The sequence below is a fragment of the Symsagittifera roscoffensis genome, chromosome 6 (genome assembly GCF_963678635.1).
Source record: "Symsagittifera roscoffensis chromosome 6, txSymRosc1.1, whole genome shotgun sequence".
NCBI lineage: Eukaryota > Metazoa > Xenacoelomorpha > Acoela > Convolutidae > Symsagittifera > Symsagittifera roscoffensis.
Genome location: NC_087067.1, coordinates 16,785,695 through 16,807,997, shown reverse-complemented (window position 1 = coordinate 16,807,997; position 22,303 = coordinate 16,785,695). Strand labels below are relative to the sequence as shown.

Below are 22,303 nucleotides of genomic sequence, written 5' to 3'. Positions count from 1 at the left end.
TTTATACCAAATAGTGTTCCAATTTTTTTATCCAAACAAAAAACAATAATATTGAAGTACAAATGAATCTAAGGGTTTCAAAATGTGCCAACTTTTCTTGCCTAACCGTCACAAAAATCTTCACCTTAAATAACAAGTACTGGACTGGATTGAGTAAGCGTGAGTTTTGAATCGAATACCGCACGAACTCATTTTCTGAATTCTTGTATCATGAATATCTTTAGACTAATTACGGCACAGTCCTGAATTGAACGAGTGCTGTTTGTGTTTGACCTAACGAATAAGTTAATCTTAGTTCGGCCAATAATTAATTACAACATAGTATTAAATATTTCAGATTAGTTGACAACTCTTAGCAACCGTAAATTGTAAATCGTCAAAACAATGGCTTCATTCGATGTAGAGGTGAATCAAAACGAATCGACTGCAGATGAATCAATTAATCAGACGGAGATAACAGACGATCGAAGCAGGCGAAGCTTTTCTCCAGATGAAGAAGATATCGAAATCGTGAATTATCAGGACTATTTGTCACTTAATGACTTCTCACAGGTCATTTTCTTGGAAATGAAAGACACGTACGCGCCGGGAAACAATGTCGAGTGTCATTACAAAGTTACCCAGGGCATGTATCCGCATCCTAAAGACCGAGTTTGTTTGTTCCGACTTGGATGGATCAGTCCTCAAGATTACAAAACGTATATGTGGTCGGTTACGCCTAATGATTACGTGGCTGGATCAGATTTTGATAATCGCATTGTCTTCTCAGGTAAATGAATCAAAGTAAAAATTCAATTTTTCAGAGAAACACTGCCAAAGTTTTTATGGTTTTTTCGTCATTAAGATACCAATGAAATTAATTATTAAGTAATATAAATTTTTTTTACTAGTAAATGTTGTAAAAACTCATGCCTGACATTATTGATAGTAATATTAAAATATAATGTGAGAAAGTTTTGCTTTAGCTGCGTTCGTGCCACAGGAAAGTAGCGAGAACTATTACCAGTTTTGCTACATAAATCACCAAGAGCAAATTCGAGGTGCGAGCACGCCATTCCAGTTCAAGTAAGCATCTCTTTAGTATTTTCTTATCGGAACAAGGATAGCCAGGTTGCATTGCTAGTAGCACAATTTTCCGACCATACTCATAAAAAATACATAAAAAGCTTTTTCATGTTTTTTTTCCAGCTGAGTGTTGGTTTTTGTGAGTTAAAAAATACATAAAAAGCTTTTTTATGTTTTTTTTCCAGCTGAGTGTTGGTTTTTGTGAGTTTGTATGAAAGGATCTGAAAAAAAACATATAATTTAGGCATTTTCGGCAGTCACAGTATAAAAAGGCAAACCGGGCAAATCTTTTTTTTTGCAGAAATTTCGATGATTTTTATTCCCAAAATAGCACTAAAATCTCATGCTATATGTTTCTTTATTAAGCCCGGTCACTTGCTTTACTCACTCGACTAAAGCTCAAAAGTTTCAAACCGGTTTTTCTCGACACTGAGAAATTTTTTTCGAATTTTTAAAATCGAATCACGAGTGAGAAGGGTTTCAATATGATGTATCCTTCGATGCATTCCGATGATTATTAGTAGTCCCTGAATTTGCGAGGAAAAAAATGGGGAATTTTTTGCACGGAAAAAATTTCAAAAAAAAACTAAAACATGTCCGAATATAATGTTGCTCCCCATTTTCAATTATCGGAGTAACAAGAATCATACGATTCTGTTCAATTTCCGCATAATGTTGTGCTTTGTTACATTTGTAATGAAGTTTGATTTAAGAGTTAAGACGATTTATGCAAAAGGGAAAGGACCAGTATACGAACTGTTCAGATCTTCACGGAGAACCGCTGTTGCACTCCTATTTGAGAATTACATGCAATTGGGCTAGAATAACAAAGATGAAAATATACATTTTTTTCAGTTTCCTTTCCTTTTTATGTTTTTTGTCGTAACTGGGTGCGTTACATAAGCTCTAAGAGCTATATACAGTGCTGATTTAAATTATCCGGACAAAAGGCATTAAACTCATAAACTAAAACGCGTTTTTCGCAAATTGGGTTGGTGGAAAACGATGAAGACAAAACTTGCTTAGAATTTTAGCAGAATTAATATGGTACAACGTGTTTAGCGTGTTTAACCTCAAAAAGCGGTCTTTTTTTGGCTTTTTATAAATAATAAAAGATTACGCCAAAACTAGCGAGTTACTGTCAAGTAAAGTGAACCGCTCGCGTAGAAGTACAATCAAATCCAAAGTTCCTTAGTTCCTTTCCATTCGGTCGGATCAATTTTTCAAGGTCAAATTTAGTTCGTAGAACCAAAGCCCAATGTAAGTTTTCGACCCTTTCTACAAATTTTTGTCGCACAACCCAAAAATTGGCGTTAAGATAAGCGAAACTACTGTACAAATTTGTTTTTGTTTCAGGAACCTTGACTCCGATAATAATGGTCAGAACCAGTCCGCAGCCTGTCAGGTGTTCGAAGAGCTAAATGAGAGAATAGAAACTCTCAGTCGAGAGCGGGAAGATCTGCGTAAGGCAAACTCAGAAAAGGACTCGGCAGTTGGAGACTGCAAACGGAAGATTGAACTCCTAGAGCGACAACTGGAAGATCACGAGGAGTTGGTTGCTACTGAGAGTCGCCAGCTGGAGGAAATTGATGTTTTGGGGGAGAAAGTGGATAAGCTGGAAAAAGAAGTGGCGCGGAAAAGTAGAGAGATGAAAGAACAAACGTCACATTATGAAATGGAGATTGGTAAGACAAGGTTTTTTCGGGAATGAATGGTATTACAATGGTACCACTCCCGGCTATCAAATGCAGTTACGTATGAAGTAAATTTTTGACATTGATAGTTTTGATAAATTGATTTGACTTGTAAGCGATTTGGAGAACTTGTAAGTTCTTTTTAAGAGTCAATGAAACTAGTGAAGACTCTTATATAGGTCGAAATGGTTTGTCTGTGTTTTTTTTATCAGAAAAAGTTTCAAACTTTGTTTATGCTCAGTTTTAATTTTTCGAGCTTTGACTTTTGATTTCTTTTCAAGTTCAATTTAATCTCTTTGTTCAACAGAAGGATAACTCGACTATCGAACAGCTGAATTTTAAAGATCACAACAAAACGCGATCGACTTCTAATTTCCAAAGTATTTCAATTTTTGGATTTTGCAGCGGAATCAAAGCTTAACATATTGATCCAGTTTTCTCAAATTGTATTATTTTCCATACAATTGTAATCGGGAACTAGACTTTTCCCGTAAACAACTTTTACAAATCGTACTTGCTTTTCTTACTTGCTTTTTAATTGAAGCTTAAGAATTTCCAGCTTCGTTCCCACTTGGCTTAGAGTTGAATCCGTCGAACCATGAGAACAGGAGTTCGAGTCCAAGCTGGAGCTTGGTTTTTTTAGAATGTATGCATTTGAATTTTTTTTCCGATAAAAATTGAATTGTGTGATTTTCGTTTGTTTGCTCAAGTTGACGGTTCTGGTGCCTCATCACGGATTTTGCCTGTGCTGCAAGCAACTCTCATTGTAGTTTTAAGTGTTGTTCAATTAGTTTCAAGGGGGACTTGAAAATTTGTATTATTATTTTTAAAAAAAATTTCGACTCAGTGTGTCTGCTCAAAGATTGTCGGCTTTGTTTCCTTTTTTTAATAAGTTTGGTTATATTGCTAATTACCTTTTCGGTAAGCTGCGGTAGCATTGTAATATCATATGTGCCTTGACTTTTTATTTTTTAGAAAGTTAACACAGCTGATGCATTTTTAATTTGTTAAATGAACCGAGAAAATTTATTTGTTTCAAACTGCAGTACAATAATAAAAAGCTCATTCCAAAAGTTTTCCAACTCAATGTATTTTGCATTTTTTTGAAATGCATGATTTATACTTATTTAAGCATTATGCTTTCTAATTTATTAAATGCAAAATTGTGTCTTCTTGTATTTGGTGCTACATTTGCAGCATCGAATTGGCAATTAATTAGCATATGTAGCTGCGTTATTGGTTGCTAGTTTTGGGGATTTTCAGCATCCGTAGCTCTTTGGTTAGTGTGTGAGACACTCAAATTTGCCAGGTTGCAGATTCGAATCCGACACGTAGCCGAGTTTTTGCTAATTCGAGGCTTATTTCTACTTTTTCTCATTTCACTTGATAGAGCTGCTTTTTGGTTGTGTTCTTGCTAGTATTTGCGAAGCACAGCTTCGCCTCTGTGTTTTAAGATTCACCTCTGCGTCTTCGCCTCTGTGTCTGGCATCTTTGCCTTAAATTAACTTTACCGAGAATTACGTATTCGGTAGAGCTTTTTTTAAAAACATTTTTCCTTTTATCGTTTTTTAAATGTTTTTTTTTTGTCTGTTTTGTGTTGCAAGTGATGCGAAGCTCCGCTTCGCCTTTTATCAAACAACTATCTTTAATAATTTGTTCGAACTCAAAGAATTTCAAAGTCATTCATATATTTTCATTCATATGTCATATGTTAAATATATGTCATTCATATATTTAACATTTTCGATGAATGCCGAGAGTTCTATTATATAGGTCGAGATGTTTTTTTTTGTTTTCTTTCAGGAAAAGTCTTAAAATTTGTTCACGCTTAAATTTGATTTTTCGCGGCTTGACTTTTTTTTCATATTCAGCTCGTTTTTTTTTGCAAAAAGGAAGGCAATCTATCGAAAAGCAAACATCTGGTTTCGACTGGATTTTAATTTTCAGATTTCCTAGCATAATCAAATTTTTACTTATTGATTCAGTTCTATCAAATTGAGATAATTTTGAAAAAGTGTCAATCATTTATTGTTCGTGAACTTCAAAGAACTTTAAGGCCATTCTTTTTTGTTTGTTTTTTCCTGCAAAGTGAATATTTATATTTCCTTTTGTTCATTTACTCTTTTTCCAACTGTCTGTTGGTTATATTTTTTGAAGTCCGTATCATTTTTTCATAGATTGTCAAGGTTGCTTTCCAAATCTTGACAAACATCAATATTGGCAAAGTTTGCAAGATTTATAAAGTGTTTGGGACGGGGCAATGATATAGATAAACTACATTTCTCATGGCTGTAATTCAGAGCGCAGCAAGGCGGCCCAATTGGAACAGGGAGAAATGTACGAGACACTGGTTAAACAGGCCTCAAAACTGCAGGACGAGAAGAGGGAGGTATGCAATGAGCGAACTGTTCTCCAAGCCGAAAAGGAAGACCTACAGAAAGAGCTGACCATTCTCCAGGCTGAAAACGAGAAAATTAAAGTGCAACTGGGCGAGAAAACCGAAGAGTATTCCGATGTGTGTAAACTTCTGGAAATTCAAGAAAATGATTTGGAAGAGTACAGGTCAGTGTTTTCTTAAGATGTGAACAATGAGTTTAATAAGTTGTTCATAGCTTTTAAAATTTTCAACTTCATTAATTTATCATTTCTGAGCAATATGTTATGTAGGCATTTCTAGATAATGTTGATTTTATAGAACATCGGAAGAATTGGTTGGCATATTTAATATTTTTTAATTGAAAACTAATTGATAAACAATTCAGCTGTTGCAGGTTGAAATTGGAAAATGAAGAAAAGAATTCGCAGTCGCTTCTGAAGGAGTTGGAATCTCAGAGACAGCAGCTGAAGACTCTGAAAGCGGAGTATGAAGAGAGCATGGCGGCCCAGAAGCAACACACGCCGGATCAGCTGGCGGGTCCCGTGTATGCGTTGAAGACTGCTTTGGACCACACTCAATCGAAACTGGAACAGGTCAATCTGAATCAAGAGAAGATGCGCCGAGATATAGAGTTCTACAAGCGTCAAATTGTTAGTAATAGATGTCCGCACCTCTAATTGTGGGATAGAGATAAAATAAGTTTTTTTTATGTGCGTTTTTATGATTTCTAAAAGGGTTTAGTCTTGAATTACGGCCAGACGAACGGGGTAGTTTTTTTAGATTAAAATAAATTTTTGACCAGTTGTTTTTCGGTCCTTATTATGTCAAATCAAATGCCAGTTTCTGACGTTACTCTGGTTATGTTTTCATTTCCTGATTTGATTTCAGGATTCGAAAAAGGAGCAAGTTGAGAGTGAGAAGGCGTTCTCTTCTGATCTGTTGGTGAGATTGGACATGGCTAAACTGTCCTACAAGATGAAGTACGTCGAGGCAGGCAGATACAGACGCGAACTGAAGGTAAAAAAAATACACTCAAGTGCATCAAGTGATTTAATGAGTCCGAGTTTGGTTTTGAAATATGCGCGCGTGTAAATTATGCTGCTCTTTAATGATCCGAAATTAAAAAATGCGAAAGAAAATAGTTCTGAACTTAAACTAGCCATCATATTTAAGATCTTTCTAAGAAAATCTAAAAAACAGTGATTCAACATTTTAATGTATTACAAGATTTCGATCTCAGCCATCCAAATAACTGTTGTCACGTCTATCTATAGTTTTTATTGTATGATTATATTGCGATTGAAAGTATCTAGGAGTGACCACTCTCTTGAGTTACAATGATAAATTGTTTCCAATCTAGGGTTACCAGAATTATTTCTCCGTTAATATTTATTCGTATACAAGTATATATTTTGGGAGAACGCCATTAGGATACAACAGCCTGTCTTTGGGAGCCTCAAGTCAGAAATAAGATAGGTTTTTTTGCATTTTTTCTGGTTCTATTGAGTTGAGACATTGACGAACAGCGACACCACTTTTGTAAATTGGCCATTGGAATAATGTGTTCAAGAACATTCTAATTGTTTGTTCTAGAATGTTCTGAAGCAGGACAAGCAGCTGTTCAAGAGTGTGTGCGAAGACATCGAGCAGCAGGTGAAGGTCATTGAGACAGAGTGGAAGATGCCAGACAACAGAGAGAACGTCACCAGAGACAACCCCCAAAGGGCTCTCTCGCTGTGTAATGACGCCACAATGGACGAACTTCTCAATGACGTTTGTAACAAATTAGTTAAGGTTGAAAATTTAAAAGATACTTTAAAAAGGCCCGCCGTAAAGAACTGGTTTTGACGCTTAGATGATTATTATAACGATGAAAATATAATGCCTTTGTAGAGACTTCCTAAAATATGTTTAAAAAAGTTTTTTATTTACAGATTCTCAAACTGTTTTTGTGAGATGTATAAGCAGAGCTAATGGAGAGCTAATGGGTTTGAATTCTGTTTGTGAATCTTGAATTTTTGTAGTTAGAGATAAATAATGAGTCGTATGTTTAAGATATAGAAGTTTATGTTCTTCGCGTAGTGGATTTTTTTCTTTTTGTAGAGGATGGTAACTGCGATGGAAGGAGCGAGTAATTGCACAGACAGTGTGTACATGGACGCCATTCAGACGCCCGCCTCTGCTTCTAACGCTGTGGTCACCGCACCCTGTGCAGTGTGCACTTCAAAGGGAGATGCATCAAAGGTAACTACCGCCACGAACACTCTTGCAGTGGTAGGATCAACGTCTCAGTCTCCCTCCAAACTGTGGAATGAGGCTCAAGAACAACTGAGGAACGAACTGAACAACATCACTTCGGTTAGTTCAATGTTGATACTGATTAAGAGTAATGAACGTAGTGAAGACTCTTATATAGGTCTTGCTGATTTTTTTTTTCGTTTTTTATTAGGAAAAAGTCTTAAAATATTGATGCACTTAGGTATATATGCACTTTTTGAGTTCAATTGAAATTCATCTGCTGAAAGTGACGTAAATAGCACTCTTCAAATAAGAACGTGGAAGTTGCGTGAAAAAACGTAACCGTTTCGAAAGTGGAATTTTAATTTTTAGATTTCCTATGCTGGGTTTTTGTTATCAAAAAAGCGCCAATCATGAATGTTCTAGAAACGCAAAGAGCATAAAGGCCATCTAATTTTTTATTCGAAATTCAAATGTTGAAGATTTTTGAAAAAAAACTGACTTGTTTTTTCAGTTTTCTTGCGTTCATTAATTAATCTTTTCCAACTGGCAGTTGGCTATGTTTTTTTTTAATAAGAAACGTGCATATGTTGATCGATGCCTTCGGATCATTGATGGGTGTCGAAAATAGTTTGAATTTGAACGTTTATATTCGGCGTTTATATAATTTTAATGATAAAACGTAACAAATCAGTTTAACGAGACTACAAGGAGAAACTTCGGGCTCGGTCTCCGATGGAAAATTTCAGACGTAGTCGTTTCAAAAAATTTCGATCTGTTTGTAGTGGAAAGTGAATGACTTGTGTCTGATCACGTGTATGGACACCCTGGACCGACTGGGCTATGTGATTGATCTGGAGAAGAGCCAGAAAAAGGTGGTGGTGGGTGTGGCGTACCAGGTACCCAGAAGTCTAGTGGGATCTGCGGGCGGTGCGGGAATTTCGGCTGCTGAGTTGCAGACCATGCTTGAGACTGAAGAGTCAACGTTTGACAGAATCAGACCCTACAAAGGAGAGACGGTAATTTGTATTACTATTAAGAGTACTGAACGTAGTGAAGCCGCCTCTTATATAGGTCTTGGTGATTTTTTTCATTAAATGTTAAAATTTGTTCCAGTTAAAATTTGATTTTTCGCGGTTTGAATTTTTTGATTTCACTTCATTACTTCTGTTCAAAAGAAGGCAAACTCTACTATCGAACGGCCAAAGTGTAAAGGTCAGGCAAAACGTGATCGAATTCTAGTTTCGAAAGTGGAATTTAATTTTCAGATTTCCCTGCCAAATGAAAAGTTTATTTATTGGCCCAGTTTTCTCAAATTGGGTAATTTTTATTGAAAAAGTTGCAATTCTAAATTGTTCGTGAAATTCAAAGAGCTTTGAGGGCATACATTTTTCTTTAAATTTCGAAATTTAGTTTTTTTTCAAAAACAATTTAGACGCTTAGATGCTTATTATCTAGCTAAGTCGCAAATATTGTTGCGACAAAATGTGTTCATTTTGAAATTGTTCATTTAAATCATAAACCAGCTATTAAGTACAGCCAATGCTAAGGATATTAATACAGACTATTATATTACAAATAGCACTATAGCTTCAAGGTATCAGGGATCTGTAGCGTAGTGGTAGGGAAGGAGACCCTGCAACAAAATAAGGGGGTTCGAACCTGAGCAGGGTCGGATGTCTTAATGAACTTTTTAAAAGTAATGAACGTAGTGAAGACTCTTATATAGGTCTTGCTGATTTTTTTTTGTTTTTTTTTTTTCAGGAAAAGTCTTTAGTCTCTAATAACTGCAGATGTGCATTCGTAAATGTATTATGTTATCAAAAAAGCGCTAATCTGTAATTGTTCTAGAAATTCAACGAGCATACATCTGTTTTTTTTCTTTGAAATTCGAAAATGATTTTTTTTTTCAAGAAATTCCTTGTTTTTTTTATGTTCATTTTCGTTCATTACTTTTTTCCAATCTTCGGTTGGCTACGTTTCGTATACTAGCTAAAATGCGTCCGCTCTATAAATTGAGTCATGTTGTGCTAGATTTTACTCATTACGTTTTTCCCAGTAGCGCTATCGGTCGTATTTTGCTTGTGTATGCGGAGTGCAACTTCGCCTCTGTGTAAAAATTCTAAAGTTTATTGTGCAGAAATACAGAATTTTTTGAAAAAATAAACTCATTTTTTTGTTTGTTTTTACCCTTGCTCTAATCAAGAGTGTTGCAACCGGGTACTAGACTTCCTTCCCAGATGTAACTCCACGGAAACTCATGTTCACCGAAATCGCACGTCAAAACGTTATAATTTTACCAGAGCCCATGGTTACGTGTTTTGAAGTTCATTTTTACACTTGTGAAGCAAGTGATTAGCACGAACTTCCTTTTTTTACACTTGCGAAGCAAAGTGTATTAGTACGAACTTTCTTTTTTTCCCAACTAAGGCGCAAATAAAAGTGCTTTTTTTGGTCGCACTTTTTAATGGGTAGGCTGCGGTAGCAGTATAATATCATATGTGCTTTGACATTTGATTAGTAAAAAGTTAACACAGCTGATGCATTTTTAATTCATCAAATGAATCGAAAAAAATTGGTTATTTGAAACAGCAGTACAATGATAAAAAGCTCAATTGCAGAAATTTTATATACTATATCTTACTATATTTAAGCTCTATAAATTGAGGCAAGTTAGTTATAATTGAGGCATGGTCATTTTTTTTTTCGAATTGACTGGTACTGCTAATGCGTCATAATTGGCGTGCGTCACTAAAGAAATTTTGTTGACTCAAAGTTTACTCATTCTGTTTTTCCCAGTAGCGTTATCGGTCATGTAATTGCTTGTGTATGCGAAGTGCAACTTCGCCTCTGTGTTGACTCTAATGAGCAAACAAAGCGCGTTTTTAATTATTACTCTAGCAAGCGTAGTGTATTAGAATGAATTTTGTTTTCCAACCTTACTCGCAACATTTGGTGGCACGATCTGTAGCATTGGATGTTTTATAGCATCTATTCTCTGCTTTATTTGTGGCTAGTGTTTCTCGATCTTTGGACGTCCGCCGTGGCCGAGATCGATGGTGCACCAAACCGGCGTTTACCTTCTTCAAAAAGAAAAAACAAATTGAGTCTGCTGAGCAAAGTAGCTCGTATAATTCTGTGTATTCTCCGGCAAACGCAGAGCGATACTCTTCAAGAGCTTTTTTCTCTTGAAGAGCTTTTTAGTCGAAGAAATAAACTCTCCGCTCAAAACATTAGGTTGCTTGCTTCTTAGATGTCTTTATATTGTTAGAAACACTGAATGAGCTAAATTTCAAGTTAAATTTTGATTGCATAAGTTAAGTTTAAAAAAAAGTTAACATAAAATATTCGACACATTTTTTCATTGAATTGCGCATTTGGTTTAAAAACGAGCTTGAGACTTGAAAATGTTTATTTTACTCTGACGATGCTAATTTGTGTGACAAAAATCAAGCTTGAGAAATTTGTTAAATGGTTGCATTATTCTAGCAGCTGTATGAAATTGAGCGAAAATATGACAGAGTATTCTCAAAGAGTTAGTTAATAACAATCTTATAACTTAGCTAACGCGCAGAATTGATTATCTGAAGCTGATTTAAATAAAAGCAATCTGTCCAAAGCATGTTAGTTGAGCTCATACATTTGAATAAGTATTATTGAATAATTATTTTAACCATTAGAAATTTTCGCTCAGTCACAGATACTGATTTCGATAGGGTCGTATATATCTCGTTTGTGAAAACAATACGGGACATAAAGCCGGAATGGTTGATTCGTAGTTAGGTATGAGTAAGATGCATTCTCATCTCTGAAATTAAAATCTCCAGCGCTTGGTGTTTTTGCTAAGAACATTTTCTCTTAATTATAAATAATGATATTTTTAAGTATCAACGAACGAAGTGAAGACACTTATTTGTGTAGTTTTTTCTTAAAAACTTCATGCTCAGATTCTGTAGAGGATTTCGGGGGGGGGGGGGGGATTCGGCGGACGCCCCCATCGGGAATTTGACCCCCTGCCGACCCAAAGGGTCCCCCTCTGTACTATTTTGGATGTTTTATAGCATCTATTCTCTGCTTTATTTGTGACTAGTGTTTCTCGATCTTTGGACGTCCGCCGTGGCCGAGATCGATGGTGCACCAAACCGGCGTTTACCTTCTTCAAAAAGAAAAAACAAATTGAGTCTGCTGAGCAAAGTAGCTCGTATAATTCTGTGTATTCTCCGGCAAACGCAGAGCGATACTCTTCAAGAGCTTTTTTCTCTTGAAGAGCTTTTTAGTCGAAGAAATAAACTCTCCGCTCAAAACATTAGGTTGCTTTCTTCTTAGATGTCTTTATATTGGTTGATTCGTAGTTAGGTATGAGTAAGATGCATTCTCATCTCTGAAATTAAAATCTCCAGCGCTTGGTGTTTTTGCTAAGAACATTTTCTCTTAATTATAAATAATGATATTTTTAAGTATCAACGAACGAAGTGAAGACACTTATTTGTGTAGTTTTTTCTTAAAAACTTCATGCTCAGATTCTGTAGAGGATTTCGGGGGGGGGGGGGGATTCGGCGGACGCCCCCCATCGGGAATTTGACCCCCTGCCGACCCAAAGGGTCCCCCTCTGTACTATTTTGAGATATCCATTTTAGGCGCCGTCGTCACCAATATATACTAATTTTGAGGGGGGATCGCCCGCCGAAAAAACGCGATTTTTTGGTCAACATTTTCCAAAACGTGCCTAAAAAAAACCATTTTTGGCCTGTTTGTTTTTAATTTGCCTCCCGCGCTGGAAATTTGGTCAAGATGGGGTCTTTCTAGTGATTTGGGAGAGCTCAGAAAATCAATTTGGTCGAGCTAAAAAAAGGCCGACAAATTTTCATTTTTTTTTTGAAAATCCGCCCTCCTCGAGAAAATACTGGACCTGCCCCTGCTCAGATTTGATTAAGAGTAATGAACGTAGTGAAGACTCTTATATAGGTCTTGTTGATTTTTTTTCGGTTTTTTAGGAAAAAGTCTTAAAATTTGTTCACGCTCAGTTTTGATTTTTTGCGATTGAATTGGTGAGTTTTTTTTTTGTTTTTTTAACGCTCAATTTTGATTTTTCGCGGTTTGACCTGTGATTATTCAAAGTTCAGTTTTCTCAAGTTGGGTAATTGTTATCAAAAAAGCGGCAATCATAAACCGTCCTAGAAACTCAAAGAGTTTAAAGGTCATCTTTATTTTCTTTGAAATTTGAAAGTTGAGATTTTTTCAACAAAGTCAGTTTTTTTTGTTTACTTGCGTTCATTACTCTTTTCCAATCTTCGATTGGCTGTTTTTAATGGGTTACTTACCAAAGCATGAGTTTTACTTTTCTGACGTATAATTGAAAATTCTGTATTTTCGCGAGGCTGATTTTCAATAGTTTTCTCTTTTAAGAGTAATGAACGTAGTGAGTACTCTTATATAGATCTTGGTGATTTTTTTCATGCACTGTTTTGATTTTTTTTTCGATATGAATTGGTGATTTTTGTGTTTTTTTTACGCTCAATTTTGAGTTCTCGCGGTTTGACCTGCGATTTTTAAAATTTCAGTGCATTTCCTTTGTTAAAAGGAAGGCAAACTGCAATATCGAACAGCAAAAGTGTAAAGATTACGAGAAACGTGATCGACTTCTAATTTTGAAAATGCAAGTTAATTAGCAGGTTTCTCAGCAAAATAAAAGTTTTACGGATTGTTCCAGTTTTCTCAAATTGGGTTAATTTTACCATTAAAGTGTCGTCTTAAATTATTCCACAAATTCAAAGAGCTTTAAGCCCATCTATTTTTTTCTTTCAAATTCAAAAACTGAGGATTTTTGAAAAAACAAGTCGGTTTTTTTTTCAGTTTCCTTGCGTTCTTAACTCTTTTTCCAACTGTCAGTTGGCTATGTTTTTTTTGCGATTTGACTTCTGATATCATTCCGCGAACTGACTTCTGACCGAAGCTCAATTCAGTTTCATTTGCGAAAAGGAAGGCAAATTACACAATTGAAGAAAGTGCGAACAGCGCAAAATACAGTTTCGGGTTCGAAGGTGGATTTCAATTTCAGGTTTTTCAGCGGGATAAAAAAGATGGATTTATTTGATTTATCAAATGGGTTTAGTTCTGTTGCTATGCAATGCCAGATCTTGTAAACTCGATATTTCATTTCCGGTGAACATTTTTCTCTAAGTTTTATTGAGAATTTTTCTGCTTTTATTGAGTGTTTCAAAAATCGTCACGAAATTGACTTTCAAATGGTCATCATGCTAATATTAATGACAACTGCATCGTTTCATGCCAAATCATGGTTTTAAGCATATTTAGCTTTTTGTTGGCTGTGTTTTGCTGTTCAACTAGCATCGGGCAAATATATATATATTTTTTTCCAACTCTTTATTTAATCTCTTTCAGGTGCCGTCGGAAGTGTGGATGAAAGTATGCGAGCATTTGTTCAATTCAGTGCCCTCTCCAAGACTCTCAGTAAGATCCAATTTTGGCTATATTTCCCACACTGGTGAGTATCAATTTCACGGTGCAAGATCACGTTCGTCATGTTATGTGAATTACGAAAACTTGCAGTTAAATGGAGATCAATATATTGTGATTTGTCGGTCTGCACACTCGTTTTAAAGATCGTCTTCTGCTGATTTAGAGCGACTCGGAGTCTATAGAAACTTCGAATGCTTCCCCTTTGGCTCATTCGACTCTATCTTCGGCAGCCATGAGAGCCAGAAGTGGCACTGTCACCCCTCGTTATCTCCTTTCGCCCCCACCCGTTCCAGCACCAGAAACTCCCACTTCTCCCATTCTGTCAGCACGTGTGGGGTGCAAAAACGCCCAATCCCAGGACGCGGGCTCCATTGGAGGCGTTGGTTGGGGATCTCTGGCAGTTCCTCTGAAGCACATGATTTCGACCACGGCAGGCACCGCGGTGGACATTATGGCTTTGGTATCGTCAGGGCAGAGGGAGGCTAACAGCTCGGACAGCGCAAGAACTGTAGACTCTCTTGGATCTACGAATAATGCCACTAAGTAAATGACTTATTCCGAATGTTTATCTTAACTTATATATGGCCTTGAGACATAGGCTGTGGTTTTTGACGTAACGCCTATTTTACGAAAGGATTTTTAAGTTTCCATCAACGTTTTGGCAACACTTATATGTTATGCGTTTTTTAACTAGGAAAGTAGCGCTCAAATTTGATTGTTAGGTTTTGACTCAGACTTCTCATCAAGTTCAAGCTTTGTCATTTTTTTCTGTTAAGATGTCAATATCGTCTATACCTTGGATTCGGTTAAACAAAAGCCTGCATGTACGCATTTTCTTCAACGGCTTTGTTGGATAAATTGGAAAAAGCTGTAATTAAGCAGTATATCTTATTGCTTTCGGGGAAAACTGGAAAACCCTTGCGATCAGCCTTGAGGAAAACTTCTTACCCTTGCGATCAGCAAGGGTGGTGCAACCGGATACTATTTTTTTTCCTGTAAATAACTTTGTTCACAGACTGGTCATTTTAGTAGGAATAGTAAACTTCACGAGTTTGCTGGCATGATCAATATCTTAAAAATTCAAATAAAGCTACTATCATTGTTAAGTAGTAATTAGGTGGATTTCATTTCAGTCAGTAAATTTTTTCAAATAGATTTGAAAAAATGTTCCGGATTTTTGTTTTTCGCTCTAGTTTCCGTCAGTTCATTTATCGTTTTTCAAAAAGCTTTTTATTTTTAACTTATACAGTTTTTAAGAGTAATGAACGTAGTGAAGACTCTTCTGTAGGTCTTCCTGATTTTTTTTGTTTTTTTTTTCAGGAAAATTTCATGAAATATTGATGCACTTGGGTATATATGCACTTTTTGAGTTCAATGGAAATTCATCTGCTAAAAGTGACGTCAAATAAGAACGCGGAAGTTGCGCGAAAAAGACGTAACCGTTTCGAAATTGGAATTTTATTTTTTAGATTTCCAGCGCAATAAAAACTTTACCTTGTGATCCATTTTTCTCAAGTTGGGTAATTGTTATCAAAAAAGTGGCAATCATAAATCGTCCTAGAAACTCAGAGAGCTCAAAGGGCATCTTTTTTCTTTGAAATTTGAAAGTTGAGATTTTTTCAAGAAAGTCTGGTTTTTTTTGTTTACTTGCGTTCATTACTCTTTTCCAATCTTCGATTGCCTATTTTTAATGGGTTACTTACCAAAGCATGAATTTTACTTTTCTGAAGTATAATTGAAAGTTCTGTTATTTCCCGAAGCTGATTTTCAATAGTTTTTTTCTTTTAAGAGTAATGAACGTAACAAGTACTCTTATATAGATCTTGGTGATTTTTTTCAGGCTCAGTTTTGATTTTTTGCGATTTGAATTGGTGATTTTTTTTGTTTTTTTTTCCGCTCAATTTTGAGTTCTACCGGTTTGACCTGCGATTTTTAAAATTTCAGTGCATTTCCTTTGTTAAAAGGAAGGCAAACTGCAATATCGAACAGCAAAAGTGTAAAGATTACGAGAAACGTGATCGACTTCTAATTTTGAAAATGCAAGTTAATTAGCAGGTTTCTCAGCAAAATAAAAGTTTTACGGATTGTTCCAGTTTTCTCAAATTGGGTTAATTTTACCATTAAAGTGTCGTCTTAAATTATTCCACAAATTCAAAGAGCTTTAAGCCCATCTATTTTTTTCTTTCAAATTCAAAAACTTTTCAAAATTATCGTTTTTCAAAAAGCTTTTTATTTTTAACTTATACAGTTTTTAAGAGTAATGAACGTAGTGAAGACTCTTATATAGGTCTTGTTGATTTTTTTTCGGTTTTTTAGGAAAAAGTCTTAAAATTTGTTCACGCTCAGTTTTGATTTTTTGCGATTGAATTGGTGAGTTTTTTTTGTTTTTTTAACGCTCAATTTTGATTTTTCGCGGTTTGACCTGTGATTATTCAAAGTTCAGTTTTCTCAAGTTGGGTAATTGTTATCAAAAAAGCGGCAATCATAAACCGTCCTAGAAACTCAAAGAGTTTAAAGGTCATCTTTATTTTCTTTGAAATTTGAAAGTTGAGATTTTTTCAACAAAGTCAGTTTTTTTTGTTTTCTTGCGTTCATTACTCTTTTCCAATCTTCGATTGGCTGTTTTTAATGGGTTACTTACCAAAGCATGAGTTTTACTTTTCTGACGTATAATTGAAAATTCTGTATTTTCGCGAGGCTGATTTTCAATAGTTTTCTCTTTTAAGAGTAATGAACGTAGTGAGTACTCTTATATAGATCTTGGTGATTTTTTTCATGCACTGTTTTGATTTTTTTTTCGATATGAATTGGTGATTTTTGTGTTTTTTTTACGCTCAATTTTGAGTTCTCGCGGTTTGACCTGCGATTTTTAAAATTTCAGTGCATTTTCTTTGTTAAAAGGAAGGCAAACTCCACTATCGAACAGCAAAAGTGTAAAGGTCACGAAAAACTTGGACTGGTAATTGCGAAAATGCAAGTTAATTAGCAGGTTTTTCAGCGGAATAAAACTTTAAACTAAGGGTCCAGTTTTCTCAAATTGGGTTAATTCAAACAAAAATGTGTCAATCTTACATTGTTCTACAAATTCAAAGAGCTTTGTTCTACAATTCTTCTACAAATTCGATTGTTCTACTAATTCAAGCAGCCCATCTATTTTTTTTCGTACAAATTCAAAAGTTGAAGATTTTTGAAAAAACAAGTTAGTTTCTTTGCGTTCATTACTCTTTTCCAACTGTCAGTTGGCTGTGTTGCGAATAATTGCATTTGCCAGCAGCGTAGTCTAGTAGTACGAATCTTAACTTTTTCTAACCTAACTCGCAAGTAAAAGTGTTCATTAAAAGTGTTCTTATTTGTTGGCACTGCTGCTATAATCTCGATCTGTGGCATCGGAAATTTGATACCATCTGCTTTTTTTTGTGGCTAGTGTTTGTGGTTTTTTAAGCGTGAGTGGCTAGTGCATCAGGCTTATAATCTCTGCTATGAGTGGTCGGAGATCGATCCGAGACGTAGCCGAATTTTTACTAGTTCGAGACTGATATCTACCTTTTCTTATTGCGCTTTATAGAGCTGCTTTTTGTTATTCTCGCTAGTATCATGCGACAATTCGTTTCAATGTTTTATTTGAAGTTCAACAATTAAAACAAAAGAAATCTAAGTTATCTTAAAGAAAGCAAAGAATCAAAAATCAACTTTGGAATATAACTGTGGAATATAACTTAATTGGTTGTTCTGATAGTTATGTAGTATCGCTGCACTTTCTCGTTCTTCGCAGTCTTTGATGCATTCTCTCCTGATCTTATTCTCTCGAGTTTTTTCTCAGCCAAACATTTTAATCGCTGAATAATTTTGTTGAATTTTTTGATAGCTGGGTCTGATAGCCTTTCACTGAATTTTTGGTATTTCGCTTTTGATCTCTAGCGAATTGAATCTGCTTGGCGATTTGTGCGAGACTTTGGACTAATTTTCATCTTTCAGCGAAGAAAGCGGCCTTTGATAATGGCTTGTGGAAAGGTTGTTCGAAAGGCATTGATCGACGCTTTTTCGAAATAAAGAAGATTTTTGGTGGGCTCCAGGCAGGGGTTTAGATGTTTCAGCTCTTCAAAAGCTCGCAGACATTGCGCTTCAGTTTTTCGTATTTAAAGAAAGTTAAACATTGGAACTGTCGGTTCGTCTGCTGAAGTGTCTGGTAAATATTTATAGAAGAGCGTGGGGCATGACAGTAAGTTTTTTCGTAAATGTCATGCGTCTTGTTCTTAAGAGCAGCTGGTGTTCTTAAGAGCAGCTGGTGCTGATTCGAGGAATCTTTGTCGCTGAATCGTTCAGGCTGGTGATGTATATTTTGGCGAGTTTGCCGCCGTGTCTTTGGAGGCTTACCTAGCAAACTGCTTAAGTTGCTTCGATAGCACGTTTGACTCTACAATCAACTGTTTTAAGCAGTCGGGTTAAACTCTGAATCCCCCATAAAAAACAGTGTTTAAAAACATAAGGTTTGTTTATTAAGAGCTTTAATTTGGTTTTAAAAAATCCCCTAGTCCCCACAGAAACTCACGCCCTCTGTTAATGCTGTTTGTACGTTAAATTTAACCTCAAATTGAACTAATAATAATTCCTTTTTATCCCGGTACATGCAAAAAGCAAAAATTTGTTGACAAAGTTTTTTGGCTCATTTGTAATGTTTTTGTGGCCATGTTCCTTTTTTCACCAACAAATTAGCCATCGAATGTTATAATGGACGATTTGCAGGGGCGTTTAATGCGTCGCCATGTTGTCTGGCAAGTAACATGTGTCGATCTTGGTAAAGTTTTTCTTCCTCCAGAAGATATTAATGCTTGCCGTTTTCGCTGATGGTGTAATCTAGAGGAATTGTCAGGCGAAATTATATGCATCAAATTGATAGATGAACGATTGAATTTAAATTAGGAATGAGAAAGAATGGTCACAATCAAGGTAAAAGGTCCAGGTTTATAAGTGCTAATAGCTTCAATTTACTCTATTAATTATAACCAAACTAAAACGTTCATAAAGCAAGTTGATGCAATTATTAAGTGGACTACAAAATTTTAGTCCCTCATCAGCAATTAAGTGTTACGAATTGTGGCTTGTTGCGAATTGTCGCCAATCAAAAGTTTACGACTCGACACTTGTATCGAATTATTGCCTGTTATGAAATGTCGCCTCGCGCTATGTATGGTCAGACGAACCTGAAGTTTTTTTAGTCCAAGAAAGTAGACAATTTAGAGCCAAAGAAAAGTTTATTCATTGGGCCATAAATCATGGGCAACGTATTTCGATATATATGATATCGATTGCGCAATAACATGAATAACAATATTGAGGATGTTTTAGAGCTGACTCGGGCAATGTCGAGGATCTTATTGAGTCTATGAAGCCAGGGGCGGAAGGAGAGACTGCAAGAGTTGCATCTAAATTTGAGGACGACGAAGAGGCTCCTGCTGCCAAGGAAGAGAACAAGTGTTTACTGTGTGATAAGACTTTCTCGAGAGACGTAAGTGCTTAAAATGCGACGTAAGTGATTGGGTTTTCAAAAAAATCGAAACAGTTGACCTTGACGAAGTCGTTAGATAAACAATCATATATATGGTCGTTATAATTTTAGCAAAACTTTTAGCACTTTGAACTAGAATTGATGGGTGTATCAATCAGTCTAAACAATGCTCAAAATTGTTAAATAATATTTTTGAGTATCAATGAACCTAGTGAAGACACTCATGTATACTGGAGAAACAAAGTAACGCAACTAGCTAGTAAAAAAAATTGAATTAATGCATCAAAATCATTTTCATTTTTTTAGAGTGGTACCTATTAATTTAGCTTTGATTGAGATAATTTTTCATTCCATTTGAAAACGTTTTCTGGTTCAAATGAAACCAAAAACACTTCTTTCATTTCTGAAAAGCTACCGTCTTGACATTTTTATTTGTTGCTGTAACTTCAATTTTTCAGTTTTTTTTCATGATACTGCGCACAAAAACTCACCTTAGACTAACAGATTACCACAATCAAAATGGATAGGTACTCAATGTTAGAATCTGGTTAGAAAACTCAAAATTTCTCGCACCTGAATCGAGTTTTCAATAGCTTGAGAATTATTTTTTTTGGCAAACTTGTCATGTCGTCTAAATGTCATGTCAGTACTAGTTCTTTGGGCACCTAATCCTCTGGGGGTTGAGCAGGATACCGATTCGAGCAGGAGTAAAATGTTCTAGAACGTTTCAAAATGTTCATTAATTGTTCTAGATTGTTTCAGAACTTTCAGATTAATCTAGAACATTTTGCTCGAATCTGTATCCTGCTCACCCCCCCTCTCAGGGGATTAGCTACCCAAAGAACTACTACTCGTGCCGTCTAAATGTCTTGTCGTCTGAATGTCTTGTCGTCTAAATGTCATGTTGTCCTAACAATGTCCTGTCGTCGTAAATACTTACCTAGCTCGTTTTATAGGTGAGTGCGGAGTTGTTCAACTCACACATGGAGGAACACTATGGACCCAGTTGTCCCTTCTGCTCAATGAGATTTCCCAAGTCACGAAAAGGCGAGAAAGATCTGACCAATCACGTCAACGCACACTTGGCCGAACTGGGAGACATGTAAAATGCACGGCACATACCCGCTCCTGCTGCGATTTAGGATAACTGAACAGAAATGCAAATAAGAACAAAAACAAACAAACAGAAGCTTTTCAACAAGCGAGAATATCATCACAAAAAAAGCTCGATTTTTGAGTCGAAATAAAAGTCATTTTGAACTCCAATTCATTAGTTTAGGTTAACATATGTTGAATTAACATAATTTCCATATTCTTTAACAAATTTAGTTATCGCCATTTCCGCGTTCTATGCAGATACTAAATACAGCAAGCAGCGGAAAAATTTATGAAAGAAAAACCTCATTTGTTTGAACTGAAAATGATAATAAGTTTTTATGCTTTAGTTTCAATTAACAAAATTTGAAGTTTATTTATCCAATTGACTGTATAAATTGGAAACTGTGGATATTTTGTGGGCGAAAGCAATGTAATTTTACTCGTTTTTAAAGGGTGTAGTTGATTTTAATGTTAGCTGATGAAAACAAACTTGCTGTCCTAAATCTGGAATAAATGGAAGTAAACCATGAAAATTGGCTTGATAAGCAAGAAGAATCGCATGGACAGTATGATGTTTTATTTTTTTGTAGATTTAGTTCATTCCATAATTGTGAAGTACGTCTGATGTAACGCTTATGACTTGTGAGTGTTTTTGGGTTCAAAGGAAAAGGTGCTACATTGGAACTTTTTTTTCCATAAAACTGTGAATAATATCAATTTTGAAATGTGAATGAGAATATAGTACTTAGCACCAGTGCATCAACAATGCTGCAATTACGATGGTTAATTGTCGGTATAGAATAAACTTCACATTTAGATTTTAGCTTACTGCATAATTAACTCTTTCTTTTTAAATTTAATTTGAATGAGAAAAGTTATTGAGAAAAAATCATGGGCTACTTAACAAGTGAGTGTGAATATTTGGCAGTATCGTTCAATGAAATATATGGTTTAACAGATCTCGTTAGCTGTATCTTCATTGTAAATAAATAATAGTCGATAAACGTAGTTCAGGCAAACTCCACTTTCAAACAGAAAAAGTGTAAAGATCACGAAAAACATGATCGACTTCTAACTTCGAAAACGGGTTTCAATTACCAAATTTCCAAGCGAAATAAAAATGCTACATATTGATCCAGTTGTTTTCACATTGGATTAGTTTAATGAAAATTGGCAATCATAAATTGTTCGAAAATTTCAAAGAGGCTTACGGCCATCTATTTTTTTTTGGAAATTCGAACATTTTTCAGACAAAAAACGTCAGCATTTGTTTACTTGCATTCCTTGACTCTTTTCAAACTGTCTGTTTGCTCTGTTCTATAATTTCCACTTAACTTTTGGTCATTCCAGAGAGAAGCTTATACACGGAAAATAATAATGTAGTAAATTAAAACAAGAAAAAACTTGATTTTGAGCTCTAAAGAAGATTGGAAGGTCAACGTTTCCGCATTTAAGTCAAAGCTGATTACACTTGCGAGGCCAAATGTGTGGGTACGAACTTTCGTTTTTTCTTCAACATACATCGCAAATAAAAATGCTACTTTTGGTGGTTTATGCTTTCAAATTTATTACATGCAAAATTGTGTCTCCTTGTATTTGATGCTACAATTGCTGCATCGAATTGCAATTAACTAGCATAAGTAGCTGCTTTATTGGTGGCTAGCTTTTGCGGATTCTAAGCATCCGTGGTTAGTGCTTGAGACTCAAGTTTGCTAGGTCGCAGATTTGAATACGACACTGCCAAGTTTTTGCTAATTCGAGGTTTATTTCTACTTTTTCTAAATTCACTTAGTAGAGCTGCTTTTTGTTGTGTTCTAGCTAATGTTTGCGAAGCGCAGCTACTCT

General features: G+C 35.5%; 1 protein-coding gene across 1 annotated transcript; it reads left to right on the top strand.

Moving 5' to 3' along the window:
• Positions 1–260: 260 nt before the first annotated feature.
• On the top strand, positions 261–21,332 carry LOC134847699 (tax1-binding protein 1 homolog). The gene is made up of 13 exons (XM_063864874.1): positions 261–769; positions 966–1,065; positions 2,422–2,750; positions 5,060–5,321; positions 5,531–5,786; positions 6,025–6,153; positions 6,730–6,909; positions 7,240–7,494; positions 8,160–8,393; positions 13,777–13,845; positions 14,018–14,397; positions 19,201–19,360; positions 20,317–21,332. Exons 1-13 carry the CDS (start codon positions 385–387, stop codon positions 20,464–20,466), a joined length of 2,889 nt encoding a protein of 962 aa, XP_063720944.1. The 5' UTR covers positions 261–384; the 3' UTR covers positions 20,467–21,332.
• The last annotated feature ends 971 nt before the right edge of the window (positions 21,333–22,303 follow it).